Source organism: Budorcas taxicolor, chromosome 9, assembly GCF_023091745.1.
Source record: "Budorcas taxicolor isolate Tak-1 chromosome 9, Takin1.1, whole genome shotgun sequence".
Lineage (NCBI taxonomy): Eukaryota > Metazoa > Chordata > Mammalia > Artiodactyla > Bovidae > Budorcas > Budorcas taxicolor.
Genome location: NC_068918.1, coordinates 80,115,671 through 80,136,447, shown reverse-complemented (window position 1 = coordinate 80,136,447; position 20,777 = coordinate 80,115,671). Strand labels below are relative to the sequence as shown.

Below are 20,777 nucleotides of genomic sequence, written 5' to 3'. Positions count from 1 at the left end.
ACATCTTCAGGCGTCACAGTACACAGCACCTCATCTGATTAGGAAGCACGAGACTAATCAACCTGTCAACACAGAGTAACCATTAGCATCACAGTTATGGCCATTTGATGTTTTATAATAATGGCAATCACAAATGTAAAGATACTCAGTATTTTGTGGGGGTTCTCTGATGCAGTCGTGTGAGCTATTATTCAAGAAAAGTCTCCCTGACCAGGCCTAATTAATGACAGACACCAGCTGATGCCATTGTTACAGGTAAGTCAAAACTCTGCCTTCTATTTAGAAAGACAAAGGTAACAAGTCTGTGAAGAGTGATTTTCTCTTTTGGGTACCCATCCCTACACCTCCACACACATCCCCCCTCTATAACTTGTAGAGTTATCCATCTGTTCAACATCCTGCTTTGAATCATATGAATGCACCAAATAAGAATGGTTTTTAGGGGTTTGCTCAGTGCAGGGCAAGGGGGTAAAAGAGTGGATAAGTGAACAAAGTGACAAACGGAGGGAAAAAAGAAACATTCCAAAGCCTTCCTATTTAATGGAATGGCCTTCACAACACCTCTCAGGCTGGAAAAAGAGGTTGATGTAAAGAATTTCATTCTGGTGAAGAAAGACTTGTGTGACTGAGTAAGGCAATTTTTTGACTTAGCCCCACCCACTAACAGATTTTCCTAAAAATCTGTGGGATAATCAGAGAGGAAGCATATGCCTTCCTTTCCAAATGGGGGCAACATGACTCCTTCCAGAAGGAAAGTTTACAACACTGACTCCAGAATTGAAAGCTGCCCCACCAGCCATTCTGAAACAAGCAGCTAGAGCACCACACCCTGGAGCCTGTCAGGTCTCGAGTCTGATGTCTGAAGAGTGTTTTCGTCCATTTCCACTTCAGTGAGCATCAGCAGTGTTCGGTGGCAGCAGTCAGCATTCTATCCTTTGATATCGGCAATTGCCCTCAGATTAATGGCCTTCTTGTTGACTCCAGGATCATGGCAGGTGTTCACCACATTCATCACGCTTGTAGAGAACTCAGGTGCCTCTTCAATGACCAGCCTGGGCAAGCCAACTTGGATTGCAATTCCCACATCTGCCAATTTGTGTAGAACATCCTGGAAATCTACATTATGTCTTGACTTTGCTTGAGACAATGCAAGGCCCGCTCCATGACAAGTTGTTTCAAAGGTCTCAGTCATGGCCTGCTCAGTGCCAATAAGAACACAGCTACAGGTTCCCATGGTGCTTCCAATGAGCACTGGTTGTCCAGTGAGCTGGTGATCAACTGCAGTGAGGGGATGCTGAGGACAGAAGGCTTAGGTGGACCACTTCCTGTGTACTAACAGAGTCCGCTCCTTCCCTTCCCATCCACTACACGTTGTTCCACTTTGGCAATATTGTGAGAAACATCATAGATCACGTGTAGGTTCAAGTCGTCAGGGGTTGCATTGAAGACCTTGACAAAAGCCTGATGGGTTAAGAAGGTCATGGGAGAGCAGTTGACCCAGGTATAGTTCTCAGTTCAGTTCAGTTGCTCAGTTGTATCTAACTCTTTGCCCATGGACTGCAGCATGCCAGGCTTCCCTGTCCATCACCACCTCCCAGAGCTTTCTTAAACTCTTGTCCATTGAGTTGGTGATGCCATCCAGCCATCTCATTCTCTGTCATTCCCTTCTCTTCCTGCCTTCAATCTTTCCCAGCATCAGGGTCTTTTCTAAGGAGTCAGCTCTTCGCACCAGGTGGCCAAAGTATTGGAGCTTCAGCTTCAGCATCAGTCTTTCCAATGAACACGCAGGACTGATTTTCTTTCTCAGCTGCTGCCATTGCCTTCAGGTAGTCCTGACCCTTCGGGGAAGTAATTCGAGCACAAGCCAACTGATGATCATTGACTATAATCCTGTCTCTCTTCATAGCTTTTTCCATAGCTATGAGAGCATCTGTGGCTTAGTGGCCCAAGCTTCTGCTCTCACTTTTGATCATCACACACATCTGTTTCTTATGGCTGATGCTCATTTTCTTAGCAACAGACTCATTGAAAATCCCAGCAACAAGTTGGATTTCTATATAGTGGTTGCCTGCTCCCAGAGTCCCCAACTGGGGAAGGCTTCTCTTCTTAGCCCTCGCTGAGACTTTACTGGGGTCAGCTTGCAGGATCCTTCTGTACTCCTCACAATGCTCCTTGTCCTCTGCCCAGGCATAGCCTTCTCTCAGGAATTAGTCTATACCAAGGCTTCCTCCAAGTCTTTGGCATTCATTGAGATGACACCTTTTGACCCCACCCCAACAGGACTGTGGTCAAATATAGCTTAGACAAGTTGCTCCTTCACAGGCTGAACATCACTTTCATCTAAATTGGTTCTCAGCAAGCAGACACCACAGTTAACGTCAAATCCGACACCATCTCGAGATACCACTGCTTCAGGGTCATTCATATCAAAGGTTGCCTTATTCCCAATAGCAAACCCTAAGCTGAATGGACATCAGGAAGACCAATGGATTGATGAACAATCCCAGGCGGGGCGGCCACAGTGCCAATTTGTTTCATGGGTGGCAGGAAGGTACCAACACCACCATCTTGACAGGCATTCCTTAATTCTTCAAACATTAATTTTTCCAAAGCATCATTCACATAGCAAACTCCTTCAACCTGCATGTTGGGCATGAAGCCCTTCTTGATTCTCCAGCATTTTTTATTGATCTTTTCCAAGAAGTGCAGCTCATCATTATAACAGCAATTCATGGTGGTGAAAACTCCTGACTTTGAGTGTACTCTTATTATTGTTGCAACCAGCTTATATGGAGGGCTCACTACAGGCCAAATACAATAATAAAAACTACAGATTAATTCTTGCACAACCATATTAGGTAGGTATTATTATGGTCCACTGAGGTCTGGAGAGGTTAAGTATCTCATTCATGTTCATTCATTTCTAGGCAGAGCTAAATTTTGAAGCCAGGGAGACTGATTCTAAAAGCTAAAGACATAAACATCATACTACATCATATATGAAAAGTAAAAGCTAACTTTTGTGTACCAACTTTACTCACCAAAATATAATTCATGCCTTTGATCTTGGGAGAGCCTGATGATGCAGTTAATGGATTCATACAGGAATGTTTTCTGTGAGACTGGGACCCACAAAGAGATGGAAATAAATCTAGGATGGACAGGACTTAGCTTGGCAATAGGACATATCCCCATGAATATCAGCCAGAAGTTGAAACCACAAAATACCAAAGGTCAGCCAGCAAACGAGCTTGATTCCTGGGAGTACAAAATATAATAGATATCACTAAGGTCGGAACTGGTGGATAAACTGAGACAGCAGGAATATTTAGGCCAACTTAAACTTCAGGTCTTTTGAGGGAAGGAAGGGGGTTGGTCACCTTTTAAGTGAAAGGTCTCTTTGAATCACAAGATTGCCTAGACACTGTTCAGTGATCACGTTTTACCCTTGTGTCTCCAAACACCTCCACATAGTAAATGCTCAATAAAGGTTACCCTTATTTTAAATGATTTAGGCAAGAAGTTTGAAGTTGGCCTGACATTTGTTATATAAAATTTTCTAAGACTGCCAAAAATTTAATATAAAATAAATATAATAGTAACTAGTCTTAAGCAAACTTTCAAAGATACAAACCCCTAAGTATAATTTTCATATTTCTCACTACTTTTATTTGCTCAGTCAAGCTTAAACTAAACCATGTGTTGTCTCCAGGTGTAACCAGAACCTTTCTTTCCACGTGTCTCATCACTTTGCCTTTAAATATCTTTTAGGGCTGGCATATATTTTCAAGATTTCTAAGACATCTCATCTCATGTATGTTGGTTCATACATGAGTTTTCAAGCCAAAATCACCAGACTCATCTGTCTGGTATCTAATCAGGAACTTCTCAAAACACTATCTTTTCGGCCTCTTCCTTTCTCTGTTCCACAAAGCAGACACTGAAGTTTCACCTGCTGTTGGGACTCAAATCTTAAGCATAACTTTGCTGTTGCTGTTCAGTTGCTCAGTCATGTCTGACTCTTTGTGACCCCATGGACTATAGCCCACCAGGCTCCTTTGTCCATGGGATTTCTCAGCAAGGAATACTAGAGTGAGTTGCCATTCTCTTCTCCAGGGCATCTGCCCAACCCAAGGATTGAACCCACCTCTGCATCAGCAGGCAGATTCTTTACCACTAGCGTCACCTGGGAAACCCAACTACAATTAATACATCTCTTGAGATCAGTCCTGAGTGCTCTTTGGAAGGACTGATGTTGAAGCTGAAACTCCAATACTTTGACCACCTGATGCAAAGAGCTGACTTATTTGAAAAGACCCTGATGCTGGGGGAAAGATTGAGGGCAGGAGGAGAAGGGGATGACAGAGGATGAGATGGTTTGATGGCATCACCGACTCAATGGACATGATTTTGGGTAATCTCTGGGAGTTGGTGATAGAGAGGCCTGGCATGCTGTAGTCCATGGGGTCACAAAGAGTCAGACATGACTGAGCGACTGAACTGAACTGAATACCAAAAAAAGAGGTTAGTTATCTTCTCAAAGCCCTATCTATCTCAACAAACTTTATTCTTGATCTGTTTGATGTAGTGATGTTATAGCCATCTGCGCCTATCACTGTGAACATCAAATTCATTTTGGTGACACTCTTCACTCTGAAGACATTCACTTTTCACGCTAATCAATGAAGAGAATAGCTTTGTCCAATTCAACAGGTTTTTCCAGTCGTTAGCTACTTTGAAAATTTAGCTTGAAATATAAATATTGATAGTTACTTCCCAATATGTTCTTCATAATGGGACACTCACATACATAACTTTAGCTTTAGATTCTGACTCTCTCTTCATAAAATATAAAATTTAAGATTCAAAAGATGCTCTAGAGACCACTCAGTGCTAAGCTCCTATTTTTCACAAGTGAAAATTGAGTTCAGAAAAATTAAATGATCTGCCCAAGAGTCCTTGAAAGAACCAGGTTCAGACTGGACCCTTAGCCAGCTCTCCTTTTTACTTGGCAAAGTTACCATTTTTTATACTAGAATAGTCTAAATATTTAAAAAAAGAAAACAGATGGGCTTTCAACAAATATTGCCATTGTTATCTCAAAACAGTGAAAACCCTTGACCTGAAGGAGAAAATGTCCTTTTTAAATTATATTAAGCAATAGGAAGTAATTAAATATTAAGTAATTCTTTTTAAAATAAAACAGCACACTCTCCACATAAATTTATTTTGGTGCTTCTGTTGTGCAATTAAGCCAAATGTGTTAATATTTTTGTTGAAGAAGAACAGGATTTGGGGCCCACAGTAAGGTTTCCTAAGTCATAATTTTGGTCTGTGTGATATTAGTATCTTACTCATGCACGTGTCTGTTTCTCACGATGCTCTAAGTCCTCTAAGTCAGCGAGGTAGTGCTAGACAATGAAAAGAGCCATGGACTAGGTGTCAGGAGTCTTGGCTTCCAGTCTGAGCAGCTACCTAGCTGTGTAACTTGGGTAAGAACAATGAGCTGAAAAACAAAGAGATGGACTAGGTGATCTTTAAGTTCTTTCAGCCCTAAGCATCATTTATTATCCTAATCACAATCACTGAAATAAAAAGTAAACACATGAACATTTATGAGGTTTTAGGTTTACAGAACTTAAAAAGTAGCAATTTATTCATATAATTACTGCCCCCCAAGTTCTGCATTTTGTAAGTTCTATCCACAGAAAGGGTCCTTACATCATCTCAAGAATAATTTGCTTTTGCAAAAGCAAATTATAGGAATATATAAGAAAGACCCAGTTCTGGAATTTTTGTAAATATCTGTCAGCATGTCTTTGAATTATGTCTCATTCAAGGTGAGACATGGTTATCCTTGAAAAGGTAAATGAAGATCCCTCTTTCTGTCCTTTAAAAACAAAAGTGAAAGTGTTAGTTGCTCAGTCTTGTCTGATTCTTTGCGACACCAAGGATGATAGCCCGCCAGGCTCTTCTGTTCACAGAATTTTCCAGAGAAGAACACTGGAGTGGGTTGCCATTTCCTTCTCCAGGGGATCGAACCCAGGTCTCTTGCATTGCAGGCAGATTCTTCACCATTTGAGCTACTAGGGAAGTCCAAACCTACATCTAAATGAATTAGTGAAATATGGCATATATAAAACAAGCCCCTACTTTTCCAGAATTACTGGCTCATATCTACTCCTGTGTGTTTTTTGTTTTTTTTTTTGCCCTATTGTGTCCACTCATCATGTATATGGGGTATGAACACAAAATTGACATCTGCATTCAGCACCCCAACACAGCTGTCAGCAAAGCTAGATGGGGGTTCCTACACTGAGTATGGAAGAAGAATAAATGGACCATAGGTCCCTTCCACATGTAAGAGTTCATGAGTCTCTATTTTTGAGTCCAAAATCTGAAAAGTTCATATTTCTGGTTGTGGTAAGATTACAAAAATGGTTCCAATTTTGTAGCCTTTGCCACACAACTCTGAAAGCCTCTCTCACGAAGCCAAAGACCCAGCCATCTGACTGGCTTGGGGCCTTGGACATCAATGGATAATGCAAACAAAAGCTTGGAATGGGCTTGCAGCGTGGGGCTTGTTCTCTTCCACGCCTCAGACCTACCATGAGAACATGCCCGGACAAGCCTGCTGGAGAATGGGAGACATGTGAAGCAAAACTGAGTCATCCCAGGTGCTCCAGCCAGAACAGCCAGCTGACCGCCAGGCCTCGGAGGGAACCCAGCCAATGCCAGCATCTAGGCCATCTCCTTGACATGTGAGTAAGAGACGCTTCTTGTTGTATTGCCACTGAGGTGTTGAGGTGAGGTTCTGCTATGCAGTAAAAGCTAACTCCTATACAGGTTTTAATTTCCAAGCATATGTTCTTAATTAGAAAAACAGGACTCTTGACACTCAACCTATTCACAGCTCAACACTTAACAATGCACTTTTGGTTGTGCTCATTCACTCTATTAAGTCGTGTATGCTACAACTATTTCTTGATTGTCTATTAGATGCAGGCACTGACCCAAGCGTTTGAAATGTCATCAGTGAACAAACAAGCAGGTTTTATTTGTTTGTAAGCTCCCATCTGGAGCCTACGTTTTAGAGAGACAGACATCAAATAATAAATCATCTGAAATTAATTATGCAATGTATTAAAAGGTGGAGATGCAGGATGGCGACATGGGAAAACTGAGAGAACTGCGGGATGCGTGGATGAAGCAAACTATCAATACAATGGTCAGGATGAACCTCACTGATAAATTGATAACGCAGCAGAATTTGAGAGAGGTTACAGAGTTAGGTCCACAAATATTTGGGGGCATGGCATTCCAGGGAGAAGGAAAAGTTAGAGTAAATGCTTCAAGACAGAAGTGCACCTGGCATTTAAGAATGCCCACATGGTTGGAATGGAGGAAGCAGGACAGAGAGTAATAGGAAAAAAGGTGAAAGAATTAAGAAGAGGGAGGAGGCAGGGTCTTCTGGCCACTGTAATGGCATCAGCTGAGTGAACTGGGAAGCAATGCAGGGTTTTGACAAGTGCTTTATTTTCCATTTTTAACATATCTTTAGCGGGGGGAAAGACTACAGGGAAGCAAGGAAAAAAGCAAGTAGGACTTCAGCAATAAAGTGAGAGAAAGATGATGTTATTTCAGACCAGAGTGGCAACAATAAAGGTGGGGAGAAGTGGTCAGAGTCCGAAAATATCTGAAGGCAGAGCCACCAGAACTTCCCGAATGTGACGTATGGGAGAAAGAAAAGAGTTGAGGATAATTCAGTTTTGGGGGTCTGAACAATTCAAAAGATGAAATTATCAGCTAAGATGAGAAAGATCACAGATAAAGCACATTGAAGGATAAAGACAAGAAATTCAGGTTTGAACAAATTGAGTTTGAGGTATTTATTAGACACCCAAGTGAGGAACACACATGAGAAAGTGTATATAGAAGTCACAAACTTGGGAGAAAGTCAGCTAAAGGTATAAACTGGACACATGGGCATGCTAAGTCACTTCAGTCATGTCTGACTCTTTGCGACCTATGGCCTGTAACCCTCCAGGCTCCTCTCACCATGGGATTCTCCAGGCAAGAATACTGCCCACCTCCAGGGAATCTTCCAACCCAGGAATCTAACTTATGTCTTTTACATCTCCTGAACTGGCAGGCAGATTCTTTACCACTAGCACCACCTGGGAAGCCCATAAACTGGGCAGTCAGCATATACATGGTATTTAGAGCCATGGAACTAGGGAATACTAAAATGGAGTGAGAACAAACAGAGAACAGAAGGGTTCCCTAGACTGAACCCCGGGCTACTCCAATATTAAGAGTCGGGAAAGAAGATGAGAAACACTCAGAGAAGATCTAGAGAAAGAGACAAATCGGGTAAGAGCGGGGAAAAAAGTACATTGTCCTGAGAGGTAAGTAAAATCAGCACATTAAGGAGAGAATTATCTACTGTGTGCAATGCTGCTAATCTATCAAGAGGAGGACTAGGAATTGACTGCTGGATTTAACAACTTGAAAGTCATTGGTAACTCTGATGGAAGAAATCATTAATCAGTAGGGAAACAGTCTTTGAACTGAGATGATCCCATCATATGCTGCCAAATTTTTAAGAAAGTTGCTCAGTTCACATTAAAAGATCTGAAGGACGGAAACACTGAGCTGCCTGCTATATTGTTTCATTCACCTGAATTTATTCATCTCTAAGCCAGGCTTCAGCAGGACATGTACCGTGAACTTCCAGATGTTCAAGCTGGTTTTAGAAAAGGCAGAGGAACCAGAGATCAAACTGCCAACATCCGCTGGATCATGGAAAAAGCAAGAGAGTTCCAGAAAAACGTCTATTTCTGCTTTCTTGACTATGCCAAAGCCTTTGACTGTGTGGATCACAAAAAACTGTGGAAAATTCTGGAAGAGATGGGAATACCAGACCACCTGACCTGCCTCTTGAGGAATCTGTATGCAGGTCAGGAAGCAACTGTTAGAACTGGACATGGAACAACAGACTGGTTCCAAATAGGAAAAGGAGTACGTCAAGGCTGTATATTGTCACCCTGCTTATTTAACTTCTATGCAGAGTACATCATGAGAAACACTGGACTGGAAGAAGCACAAGCTGGAATCAAGATTGCCGGGAGAAATATCAATCACCTCAGATATGCAGATGACACCACCCTTATGGCAGAAAGTGAAGAGGAACTAAAAGGCCTCTTGATGAAAGTGAAAGAAGAGAGTGAAAAAGTTGGCTTAAAGCTCAACATTCAGAAAACGAAGATCATGGCATCTGGTCCCATCACTTCATGGCAAATAGATGGGAAAACAGTGGAAACAGTGTCAGACTTTATCTTTTGGGGCTCCAAAATCACTGCAGATGGTGATTGCAGCCATGAAATTAAAAGACACTTACTGCTTGGAAGGAAAGTTATGACCAACCTAGACAGCATATTAAAAAGCAGAGACATTACTTTGCCAACAAACGTCCGTCTAGTCAAGGCTATGGTTTTTCCAGTGGTCATGTATGGATGTGAGAGTTGGACTGTGAAGAAAGCTGAGTGCCGAAGAATTGATTCTTTTGAACTGTGGTGTTGGAGAAGACTCTTGAGAGTCTCTTGGACTGCAAGGAGATCCAACCAGGCCATTCTAAAGGAGATCAGTCCTGGGTGTTCATTGGAAAGACTGATGCTGAAGCTGAACTCCAATACCCTGGCCACCTGATGTGAAGAGCTGACTTTTTGGAAAAGACCCTGATGCTGGGAGGAATTGGGGGCAGGAGGAGAAGGGGATGACAGAGGATGAGATGGCTGGATGGCATCACCGACTCAATGGACATGAGTTTGAGTGAACTCCGGGCATTGGTGATGGACAGGGAGGCCTGGCATGCTGCGATTCATGAGGTCACAAAGAGTCGGACATGACTGAGCGACTGAACTGAACCGAACTGAACTGAAGGTCCTGTATGTGATTCAGTGTATGTCTTTGTTTAAAAATGAAAAAGGATAATAAGGAAGAAGTTTTGCATTAATTATTCATAATATAAAGTAGTAAAAGATATTTTTAATATCATAAATATCTAAGTTGCTTCTTAAAACAACCAGAATCTCTTTGGTCAAGAGCAATTAGCTTTCCCTTAACATTTTTCTTAAATCAATTCCTAAACATGAATTCTCAACCCTGCCTTCTGAAAAAGCTTGGATTCATATGCAGCTACAGTTCTCACAAGAATTGTTGGACTATCCCTAGGAAGAAATTCACGGTTACATTTTTAATTCAGTGATTTGGTTCTCTGGTCCTTAACTTTAATAAACACTTGACTATTTTGGTAAAGAAAAATAGCCAGTGTAGGATCAAAAGAAACCTAATTTTCTGGACTAGAAGCCCATCCTATCAATGAAACTAATTATAGTTACTCAGGACTATAATTATTAAGCTCAGAAAAACAGGAAACATTTTATTCTCCAGCTCTTCATTCAGCATCTCAGTTATTTGAAACACATAACATACATTTCTCCATCTATATTATTAGTATCTTACTTCCTCACTTTAAAACTGTACTGTTAGTTAAATTTATTTATTGTTTGGGAGTATTTCTCGAAATTAAACTGCAACATGGTCACTAAAGTAAATAGTAGTGACAATTATTACTTTATCTTAAATTTTTTCTTAATATATGAAAAGGAAGTACAACCAGGATGGGCAGTGCATGAGTTTTGCACATCAATTAATTTCGGATGCCAATTTCCTCATCTAAAAAATGAAAACCTTTCCACCAACACACTTCTGAGTCTATGTGAGGAATTTTAGCCAGTTTGTGTAAATCTATGGCATCATAAAATGATAGGAAAAAAACAAATCCAGTATTGTAAAGTAAAATAAAGTAAAAATAAAAATTTAAAAAAAAAATCCCATTCATGAAGATATACTCAGCATATGACACCAAAAAGTCAAAAAGAAAAAGCAGATGTAGCTTAGCCAGAGTTCGACTTTCTACAAAAGAATTAGATATTTATACCTAGTACTAGTGATAAAATTGCCATTCTCTTCCTCCCTGCCCAGCCCCCTAAAAAAAACACATCAGTGATAGGGATTATTTTCGGGATGGAAGATATACAGGCATACTTCATCTTGCTGTACTTTGAAGACACTGTATTTTTCACAAGTTAAAGACTTGTGGCAACACAAGCAAGTCTATTAGTGCCATTTTTCAACAGTATTTACTCACTTTCTGTCTCTGTGCTCCTTTTTGGTAATTTTCACAATATTTCAAGCTTTTTCTTTAATATTATATTTGTCATAGTGAACTGTAATCAGTGATCTTTGATGTTATTTTTAAGGCTCACTGAAGACTCAGATCAAATTGCCAAGAGAGTTCTAGAAAAACATCTACTTCTGCTTTATTGACTATGCCAAAGCCTTTGACTGTGTGGATCACAACAAACTGGAAAATTCTGAAAGTGATGAGCCTCCTGAGAAATCTGTATGCAGGTCAAGAAGCAACAGTTAGAACCAGACATGGAACAAAAGACTAGTTCCCATTTAGGAAAGGAGTACTTCAAGGCTGTATATTGTCACCTTGCTTATTTAACTTATATGCAGAGTACATCATATGAAATGCTGGGCTGGATGAAGCACAAACTGGAATTAAGATTGCTGGGAGAAATATCAATAGCCTCAGATATGCAGATGACACCACCCTTATGGCAGAAAGTGAAGAGGAACTAAAGAGCTTCTTGATGAAAGTGAAAGAGGAGAGTGAAAAAGTTGGCTTAAAACTCAACATTCAGAAAACTAAGATCATGGCAGGTGGCCCCATTACTTCATGGCAAATAGATGGGGAAACAGTGGGAACAGTGAGAGCATCATCACTGAAGATGGTGACTGCAGCCACAAAATTAAAAGATGCTGGCTCCTTGGAAGAAAAGCTATGACCAACCTAGACAGCATTGAAAAACAGAGACATTGCCTTGCCAACAAAGGTCCATCTAGTCAAAGCTATGGTTTTTCTAATAGTCATATATGGATGTGAGAGTTGGACCATAAAGAAAATTGAGCACTGAAGAATTGATGCTTTTGAACTGTGGTCTTGGAGAAGACTCCTGAGAGTCCCTGGGACCACCAGATCCAACCAGTCCATCCTAAAGGAAATCAGTCCTAAATATTCATTGGCAGGACTGATGCTGAAGCTGAAGCTCCAATACTTTGGCCACCTGATGTGAAGAAATGACTCATTGGAAGAGACCCTGAGCTAGGAAAGACTGAAGGCAGGAGAAGGAAATGACAGAGGATGAAACAGTTGGATAGCATCACCAACTTGATGGACATGAGTTCGAGCAAGCTCTGGGAATTGGTGATGGACAGGGAAGCCTGGTGTGCTGCAGTCCATGGAGTCACAAAGAGTCGGATATGACTGAGTGACTGAACTGAACTGAAAGGCTCAGTGGATGGTTAGCTTTGTTTTGTTTTGTTTTGTTTTTTTCTTAGCACTAATGTATTTCTTAATTGGGCTTCCCAGGTGACTCAGTGGGCAAAGAATCCGCCTGCAATGCAGGAAACACGGAGTAGACATCTTGGCCAGGAAGATCCCCTGGACAAGGAAATGGCAACCCACTCCAGTATTCCTGCCTGGGAAATCCCAAGGACGAAGAAGCCTTCGTCTACAGTCGGGCTACAGTCTCTGTCAGGCTACAGTCTTCATCGGGCTACAGTCTATAAGGTTGCAAAAGAGTCAGATGCAACTTAGTAACTAAACAACAAACATTTCTTAACTAGGTATGCACATTATTTTAGACAAAATACTATTACACACCTAATAGAGTACAGTGTAGCGTAGACGTATCTTTTACATGCACTGGGAAACCAAAAAAGTTTTTTTCTGTGATTCACTTTATTGCGATATTTACATCATCGTAGCGGTCTGGAACCAAGCCTGCAATATCTCCGAGGGCTGCCTGTAACCACTAACACTTGTGTGGTACTTTAATAAGTACTTCACATGAGTTGTGATCTTTACAAGAAACTTGTTAAGTACAAATTGTTTATTTTTATTTTACATCTGAGGATAATGAAACTCAATAAAAATGACTGTAACAGGACTGCTCAGCAAGTCTGAGGAGAAGCCAGTATTTGGACCAAGAATTCCATCTCTGAAGTTTTTCCCTTTCATCAACCCAAGATAGAAATGCCTCATTCTTGGATAATAATATACACTTTGGAAGTCAGATGGTCTGAGTAACACTCTGGGTTGAACTAAACCCAGTAGTGACTGGCCAAAGCTCTGAGCTTCCACTGACCAATGGTCTTCCATTCTCATCCTGTCTTCCATCCTGGTCTTAACTTGTCTTAAGGACTTTTATTTGTCACTTGATGAGCAAATGTCCTCTTTGTATAGTGAGGATACTGATACAAGGGACTGGGTGTTTATTCATGTCTGCACTCTCTGTAGTAGCTCACCCCTGAGCAGTCCTAAACTAATAACTATTTAAATGAACTATGCCATTAATTCATGGGGAAGGAAATTCCTGAACACTCACTTTGTGACTTGCTTAGTGCTAATCAGTAAACAGGACAGAGAGAGGAACCCTCACTGCTGTGGAGTTCATGGACAGATGTTGAACAATGAACAATAACAGTAATGAGAACTCAGGGAAGAGTTATCCGCTATGAAAGGGAAAACACAAGGGGCTAATGTAGAGTGAGGCAACAGGGGAAAAAAAGAAAGTGAAAGTCGCTCAGTCGTGTCCAACTCTTTGAGACCCCATGGACTATACAGTCCATGGAATTCTCCAGGCCAGAATACTGGAGTGGGTAGCCTTTCCCTACTCCAGGGGATCTTCCCAACCCAGGGATCGAATCCAGGTCTCCTGCATTGCAGGTGGATTCTTTACTAGCTGAGCCACAAGGGAAGCCCAAGGCAACAGAGAGGCTCTCCCTAAGGAACAGATGTTTAAATCTGCCACTTAAGGTTGAAGAGGAGGGAGACAGATGAAAAGGAAAATGCAAGCTAGGCAGGAAAATGAGGAAACCAGCACTGGTACTAAGATGAGCAAGAGCATCCCCTAAAGCATGTCTTACATCCTGCATCCTACTGAACCATTTTGCCTCAGGACCACATCTAACAATGACGTTGGGATTTTCAGGGTACAGCAGGCATCATTAGAGATTAAAATAATTTCTTTGTGTAGATAAACCATGCACTCTTTTGGATCTCTAGAATACTTTAATAAACATATTCAGCCTTGCTCTAAAAATAAGGGGTAAGTTTGTGGTTCTCTCTCTTTTATCTGAAATGAAACATTTTATTTCATATGTAGAGATTCAATATTATAATTGGTCTCTAGCCTTGTTCAGAAACTGGATTCTTGTGAAACTGGTAGGAAAACATTGTAAAGATTTATTTAGTCACAGCTGTTCTTTACAAGTAATTTCTGATTTTATAGTTGGTTATAATTGTACTTCCAGCTGTAAATTAAGTCTTTATTGGGTGGGATTTGGGGAGTTGTTACACAAGGTGTTATAAGGTTATGTGTGCTATCCCACAATTTAAATGTAATATAAATTACATTGCTTTATGGCAAGCACTATACACATAATTAAAATGAGATGTTCTCACGGCCTATCGTTTTACAATTTTAAAGCTTGCCGTAAAACTTATACACACGTATAAACTGCCAGAAAGACACATGTTTTCATTTTATGCAGACGGCTACTAACAACTGCTAAGGAATCTTATGAGAAATTGTTATGGACTGAATTGTGTCTCCTCAAAAACATCAAATTGAAGCCTTAACCCTAGTACTTCAAAACAGTACTAAATTTGGATATAGGCTCTTTAAAGATGTAATAAAGATTAAAAGGGGCCCTAAGGATGGGGTCGTAATCCAACATGACTGGTGTCCTTCAAAGAAGAGAAAACACACACACACACACCAGGGATGCACACACAGAGAAAAAAGGCGATGTGAGGGCAGAGAGAGAAGGGGACCATCTTCAACTTAGGGGAAAGGTCTAGGGTGAAACTGAACCTGCTAACAGCTTGATCTTAGACTTCCAGTCTTCAGAGCCATGAGATATCAATTTCTACGTTTAAGCCACCAGTCTACAGATTTTGTTATAGCAGGTTCAGAAAACTAATATAATAGCAGACTAACACAGGTATGTATTTTGCAGCCATAAATATACATGTACAAGAACATGCATGTACACTTAGATTGGCTATGTGCAGTAATTATCCAAAGTCCCATCTGAAAACAGTGGGGAGATTTTTATTATGTCTTTGCATGTTAAATTTTTTGTTAGATTAAAAATGAGTATGAATAATTTATATTTATGCAGTCAGACTGTGTCTGGATGTTAATTAGGAAAAACAGAATTGTTTCTATGAAGTGGGGTCAATGTATGGGTACCCTCAAAGAAAAAAAAAAATGTCTTGGACCTATTTACAAGTTGATTATTCCAGCTTTTAGAGAGAATTTAAGAGGCTGGGCTTAATTTACCTGTAATTGCCAAAGAAGAATATCAAGCTTGGACTCACTCTTTCAAATTAAACTTTTTACATGTAGCTGTTATATTCCTGTCACTTAGCAAGTTACCTTAACAAGCTTTTTGTGAGTTTAATTAAGCCTGACTCATTCTCCAACAGTACAAAGAAAGATGAATTCCTTAAATATTTAATCCCTTTATGACTCAAAGTGTCATTTTCTGAATGTGACTGTTAAATTCTTGGAATTAATTACCCTTTGAATTAAAGTTGCTTTTTCAGACTCTCAAGACATATAGTCATAGCTCACACAATGTGTAAATTCAACATTTCATCTGTTCATCAAGAGAATTTATGCCAAATGTTGTATTCAAAAATCTCAACCCAGTAGGTTTATTTATGACTGCTAACTAAGGAATCTTTGCCTATAAGCTCCATTATATAATCATCAAGCATGATGCTGGTTTTTCCTCTGCCTCCCACTTTGTGCAAGTGTTAATGAGTTAAAGGTTAGCTGCCCTCTATTTACACAGTCACTAATCTTTGTCATGGCAACTTTGCTCTTCTTAACTAATCTCAAGCCTCCTCTCTGGAAGGCTTTTCCCCATTATGCTCAGCAGGCAGCACCATCATGGGTCTGTCTCTCTTCTTTGTGCATGCTGTGTTAAGTCGCTCAGTCGTGTCCGACTCTTTGCGACCCCATGGACTGTAGCCCGCCAGGCTCCTCTATCCATGGGATTCTCCAGGCAAGAATACTGGAATGGGTCGCCGTTTCCTCCTTCAGGGGATCTTCCCCACCCAGGGATCGAACCCATGTCTCTTACATCTCCTTTATTGGCAGGTGGGTTCTTTACCACCAGCACCACCTGGAAAGCCTTATATTACCCTAAAACACTGGATGCGCCCATTCCTTTATTTACACATTTCCTCTTTGTTCTCTCCCGGTATTTTGAAGGCTATTCAAGACTAAAAGTGCTCTTCAAAAGTAGATTCCAAAGAATACAAGGAGATCAATGAGGCAACCCTATTTATAGAGCACCTAATACCCCCAGAACAAGACACTGGATTCCTGTATGGGAAAACTGGAAGACCGGATACATGAGAAGACAGAAAGCCATACATACACATACTCACAGCCACAGAGACGCAAGCACACGAGCCCAAGTCCCAGCCACCTCGTGATGGTTGGTGCTTGGAAATCACTGCATTGTCCCCAGCATCACGCTAGACACTGAGATCATGGGAGCAGCTGGCTAACTCAACTTCTAAAGGAGAAAGCTGCCTGTCAATTGAAATTCAAATTTCCTAAGGAATATGAAGGGATTGAAAGATTATAAATTAGCTCTTTAGCTTTTACATATACAAGTCTCAACGAAGTGAAGGTGTCTTCCCAGATATCATGATCTAGCATTAGCAATATAAAACAGTAACTGAAAAATATTTCTAGCATAACTCGTTGAGCAGTTTTCCTTTCCTTCCACCACCACCTCCCACACATCTTTGATTTTAAACATCATTATTTATATTAAAAATATGAAACACAAAATGGCATGCTCAAATTTCTAATTTTTTTAAGAAAATGTGTTGTAAAATAGTTTCTTTGCAAAGAAAAATAAGAATAGTAAAAAATTAATCAGAAGAGAAATCACTCCACTCCCACAGTTGCCAGAATGGAAACAGCCAGGGGTGGGTGATGGACAAGGACATCATGGTGGGTGGGAAGGTGGGTGCCCTGGGCCCAAGGTACCTACCCCCTTTCATCATGCCCACTTCATAGCACTTGCGTAGCCGGCAGGCCTGACAGCTCTTCCTCCTGTTTTTATCAATTGTGCACTGGTTGGTGGCCGGACACATGTAGTCATTATGTCCTACGAAAAGCAAAAGGACAGAATTAGTATTATTTCAGGAAATTTAGCTGGTCTGAATCTATAGGGAATCTACAGGGAAGTTGTCTAGAGGAGGTTTTCCATCATCATTTACTTGACTTTCCCATCTTGCTACCTCAACCCACTGTCCTTTTTGTGTCCTTCTTGAAGTGTTAAAACAAAACAAAACAAAACAAACCTCTCCTACACTGAATTCCCGCCTCTCCCACTTGCTTTGAGAGTTCTTTGTGAAAATTCACTTTGGTTCACATAGCCTATATTTGGGGGCATAATGTTTTATACATATTCATAAAGTTAAGCTTTCTTAGTAGATAAACAACAGTTTGTTTGGGTGGTTTTTTTGACTCAGGCCACTTATCAAAATTGTTGTCCCAATAAAGTCGTTAGAACTTCAGACAGAGTTTCTAAATGCTCTTTGTTAAAATATAATTTAAAGATTCTTTAAACAGCTCTCCAAATGCAGCACAGAACATCTAAATTTAAGTCAGGGATGGTAGACTGGGGCAGTGGCCAAGTTCATCCTTTAATAAATTTGTCCATCACTTACTAGCTGAAGGACACTGAACAGGTTAGTTAACATCCCTAAATCACACTTCCCCGCTCTAATCTAGACAACACAACGGCACCCACTATATAACATCATATACATTATAACGTAAGATACATACTATGAGAACACGTCATAGTTAATTTTTAGCCCAATGCCCTGGGTCTGGCAAACACTGAATGTATATTTAGTTGTTGTTGCTGCTGTTATTTCACTCTAAATCCTTTCTTTTCTCTCTTGTTTACTGAATCTCTCTCACTCAAAGGCTCCTTTCTCATTGACTTTCATCACATCAGGCAGGTCTGTCCCACAAAAATGTTCGCCTTAACCCACAACACTCGCCAGCTTCAATCAGATATCCTGCCCCTCCTTCTAAGCTCAGCTCCTCACAGATGTCTACACCAGAGGTCTTTTGCTCCACAAATGTAGCATCCTAGAAACCATCCATGACTTCAGTGGCTGAGTTCAACAGCCCCTTTCAGCCCACTTCATGCTTGACCCATCAGAAGCATTTGACAGCTCCTCCTTCCTCTTGAAATATGCTCTCCCCTCGGCTTTTGTAACACAAAATGCTCCCAGCACTCTTTACCTCCCAGGCTGGGGCTTCAGACTTAGAGTCTGAAGACTTAAAGTCTGACTCACAGACTTAATCTGCCACTCCAGTCCTCTTCTCTGAGTTTTGGGGAAAGATAGCCAACTGGCCACATGAAGTTTCTGCTCTAAGATTTGGAAGTCACCTCCATTCCTCTACCCATCAAAAGAAGTCTGGTTGATAATGTGCAGAATATTAAATTTTACAAATCAAAAAGTATCATTAGCATAGTTTTATAAAGAAGCCCTTTTATGTAAGTCTAAATTCTTTTACCTCTTTGGAAAACAACCTGAATTTAGACTAAAAAGATGATATGTACAGTTTTAAAATGTTTTCCATTCACAAAAAAGGTAAGTGTATATGTGAACTTCTAATTCAGATTCTCTGTTTTAAGTCTCTATTTTCTCATTTACTAAGGGTAAGCCAGAACATGTAGTGAAACTACAGACCTCTTTGTCCTTTATTTAATTTAAGGGTCAGTCCAATTAGAGTAGGGTGGAGTGGGGAATCGACAAGAGAAACTGGTCTCATAAAACTTGATTCTCTGTCTTTAGATATACATTATAAAAGCCATTGTATAAACAAGTTTCAGATTAAATTAACATGTGCATTCCTCTATTGCATAATATGAAACAACAAACTAGTCAACAGAGTTGAAGTTTCTTAACTTCAGTAAGACCACACACTGTCTCAAATACCCACGCATAGTTATTATCTTTAGAATCTTCCCTATTAACAGGGACAAATTGAAGAAATAATAGACCTAGAAATAAAATTTACCTGGGCAGATGTAAACTCTAAGTAAAAGTTTAAAATACTAAAACTCTAATATTCTTCTGACACGTCAAAAAACTCTTAGTGTTTCATCTCCTACGATGTTTGTGCAGGACATGTTGACTTATTTTAACTCTTAAAAATAAGTTTATATTAACCCTCAGAAGAAAACAGTCAACAATCATCTGAATAAAAAAATTACTTTGATTCAGTTTCTCTCCCAAAAGCCAGATGTTTTGCAAGCCAGAAGATGGGAGAACTGAATTGGGTTAGAAGTCACTTGGTTAAATCTTATGTTTGGATTGGCCAGCCATCATAGATGCGTATTTTTATAAAGCCAAATAAAGTTCTTGAACTAACATGTTTAACAGACAAAACATGCTGGATGTGTACAATCAAATTCATCCCTTAACAAGAATTAAAATAGAGGTACAATAGAATCATGGTTGTAATGCCAACCTTTTGTGACAAAGCTGGGTTTTCTCCTGCCTAAACTACATTAAAATTTAGACTTGACAAATTGGCAACAAGAAATAAGTATGCCTTTGAGCTATACATTTAAAACAAAATTTTCTTAACCAAACACCATTAACCACTATTTGTCAGTCTTCAACTTACATCAGAAAAAAGAAAAACAAAAATGTTTGTTCCCTAATGAGTATAATTTGGTCAAGCTGTGTTCTTAAAGCAACTTATTTAAGTTGCTTCAAGAAGAAACTTCTGTTTAAAGGTTATTATTCGAGCCTGTGAAAATAATGCAAGAGAAAAATCTTACAGAAACCGAGTTCATTTAATACGCACACCAACTATATTGATGAAACATACAGTGTCTTTGCTGAAGAGACTGAAGAACTCTGTGTACCTATGACCAAATCAGCCCAAAAGTTCCTCTTGCACAGAATGTGAAGTGCAAGAGGACAAATACATGATGTGAGCTGCAGGATTTAAGTCATAACCAGAAAACTTTAAATTACATATCAACTCTTATTTTATGATTTTTTTTAAAATAAATGAGCTCAATAAGATATACACAGTACTCTGGGGCAGGGGGAAAATGATTAAAATCAAGAAGACTCTGATGAGGTCAAGCAAAAACTCAAGTATGGAAGGTAGTGAAAGGTAAGAAATAAGCACTTAACATTTTTTATCTCACATATGAGCATTTAGCTAATTATTCATATTTTTAAGGCATGAAAATGAATTCTCAAAGAAAATCTCCAGTCTTTAAGCAACCACAAATCCAAAAAAGGCCCAAATATAGCTAATCCTATTTAAAAGCCTCATTGGAAGGTTCCAACAAAATAGTATTTCATTTTCAAAGTCCTGTTCTTTTATACCTGATTAATCCATGAATTTAGCTAACATCTATAAAGCTTAGTTAGCTTTAGAGTCTTTTCATTAAAGGCTTTCACAGGCTATTTGCATAAAATTAACTAGCATTTATTAAAATCTGAAGTATCCAAGAGCCATACACAAATTAAGGTGCCAAATAAGATGGCAAAATCAGTATTT

The 20,777-nt window shown here is 39.8% G+C and overlaps 1 protein-coding gene across 2 annotated transcripts in view; it reads right to left on the bottom strand.

Moving 5' to 3' along the window:
* ESR1 (estrogen receptor 1) overlaps positions 1–20,777 on the bottom strand; it is a 281,593-nt gene that overhangs the window by 190,323 nt on the left and 70,493 nt on the right. For both annotated transcript variants that reach the window (XM_052645661.1, XM_052645662.1), the window contains exon 4: positions 17,218–17,334. In XM_052645661.1, coding sequence (XP_052501621.1) covers positions 17,218–17,334 — 117 coding nt within the window. The remainder of the gene's footprint in view (positions 1–17,217; positions 17,335–20,777) is intronic.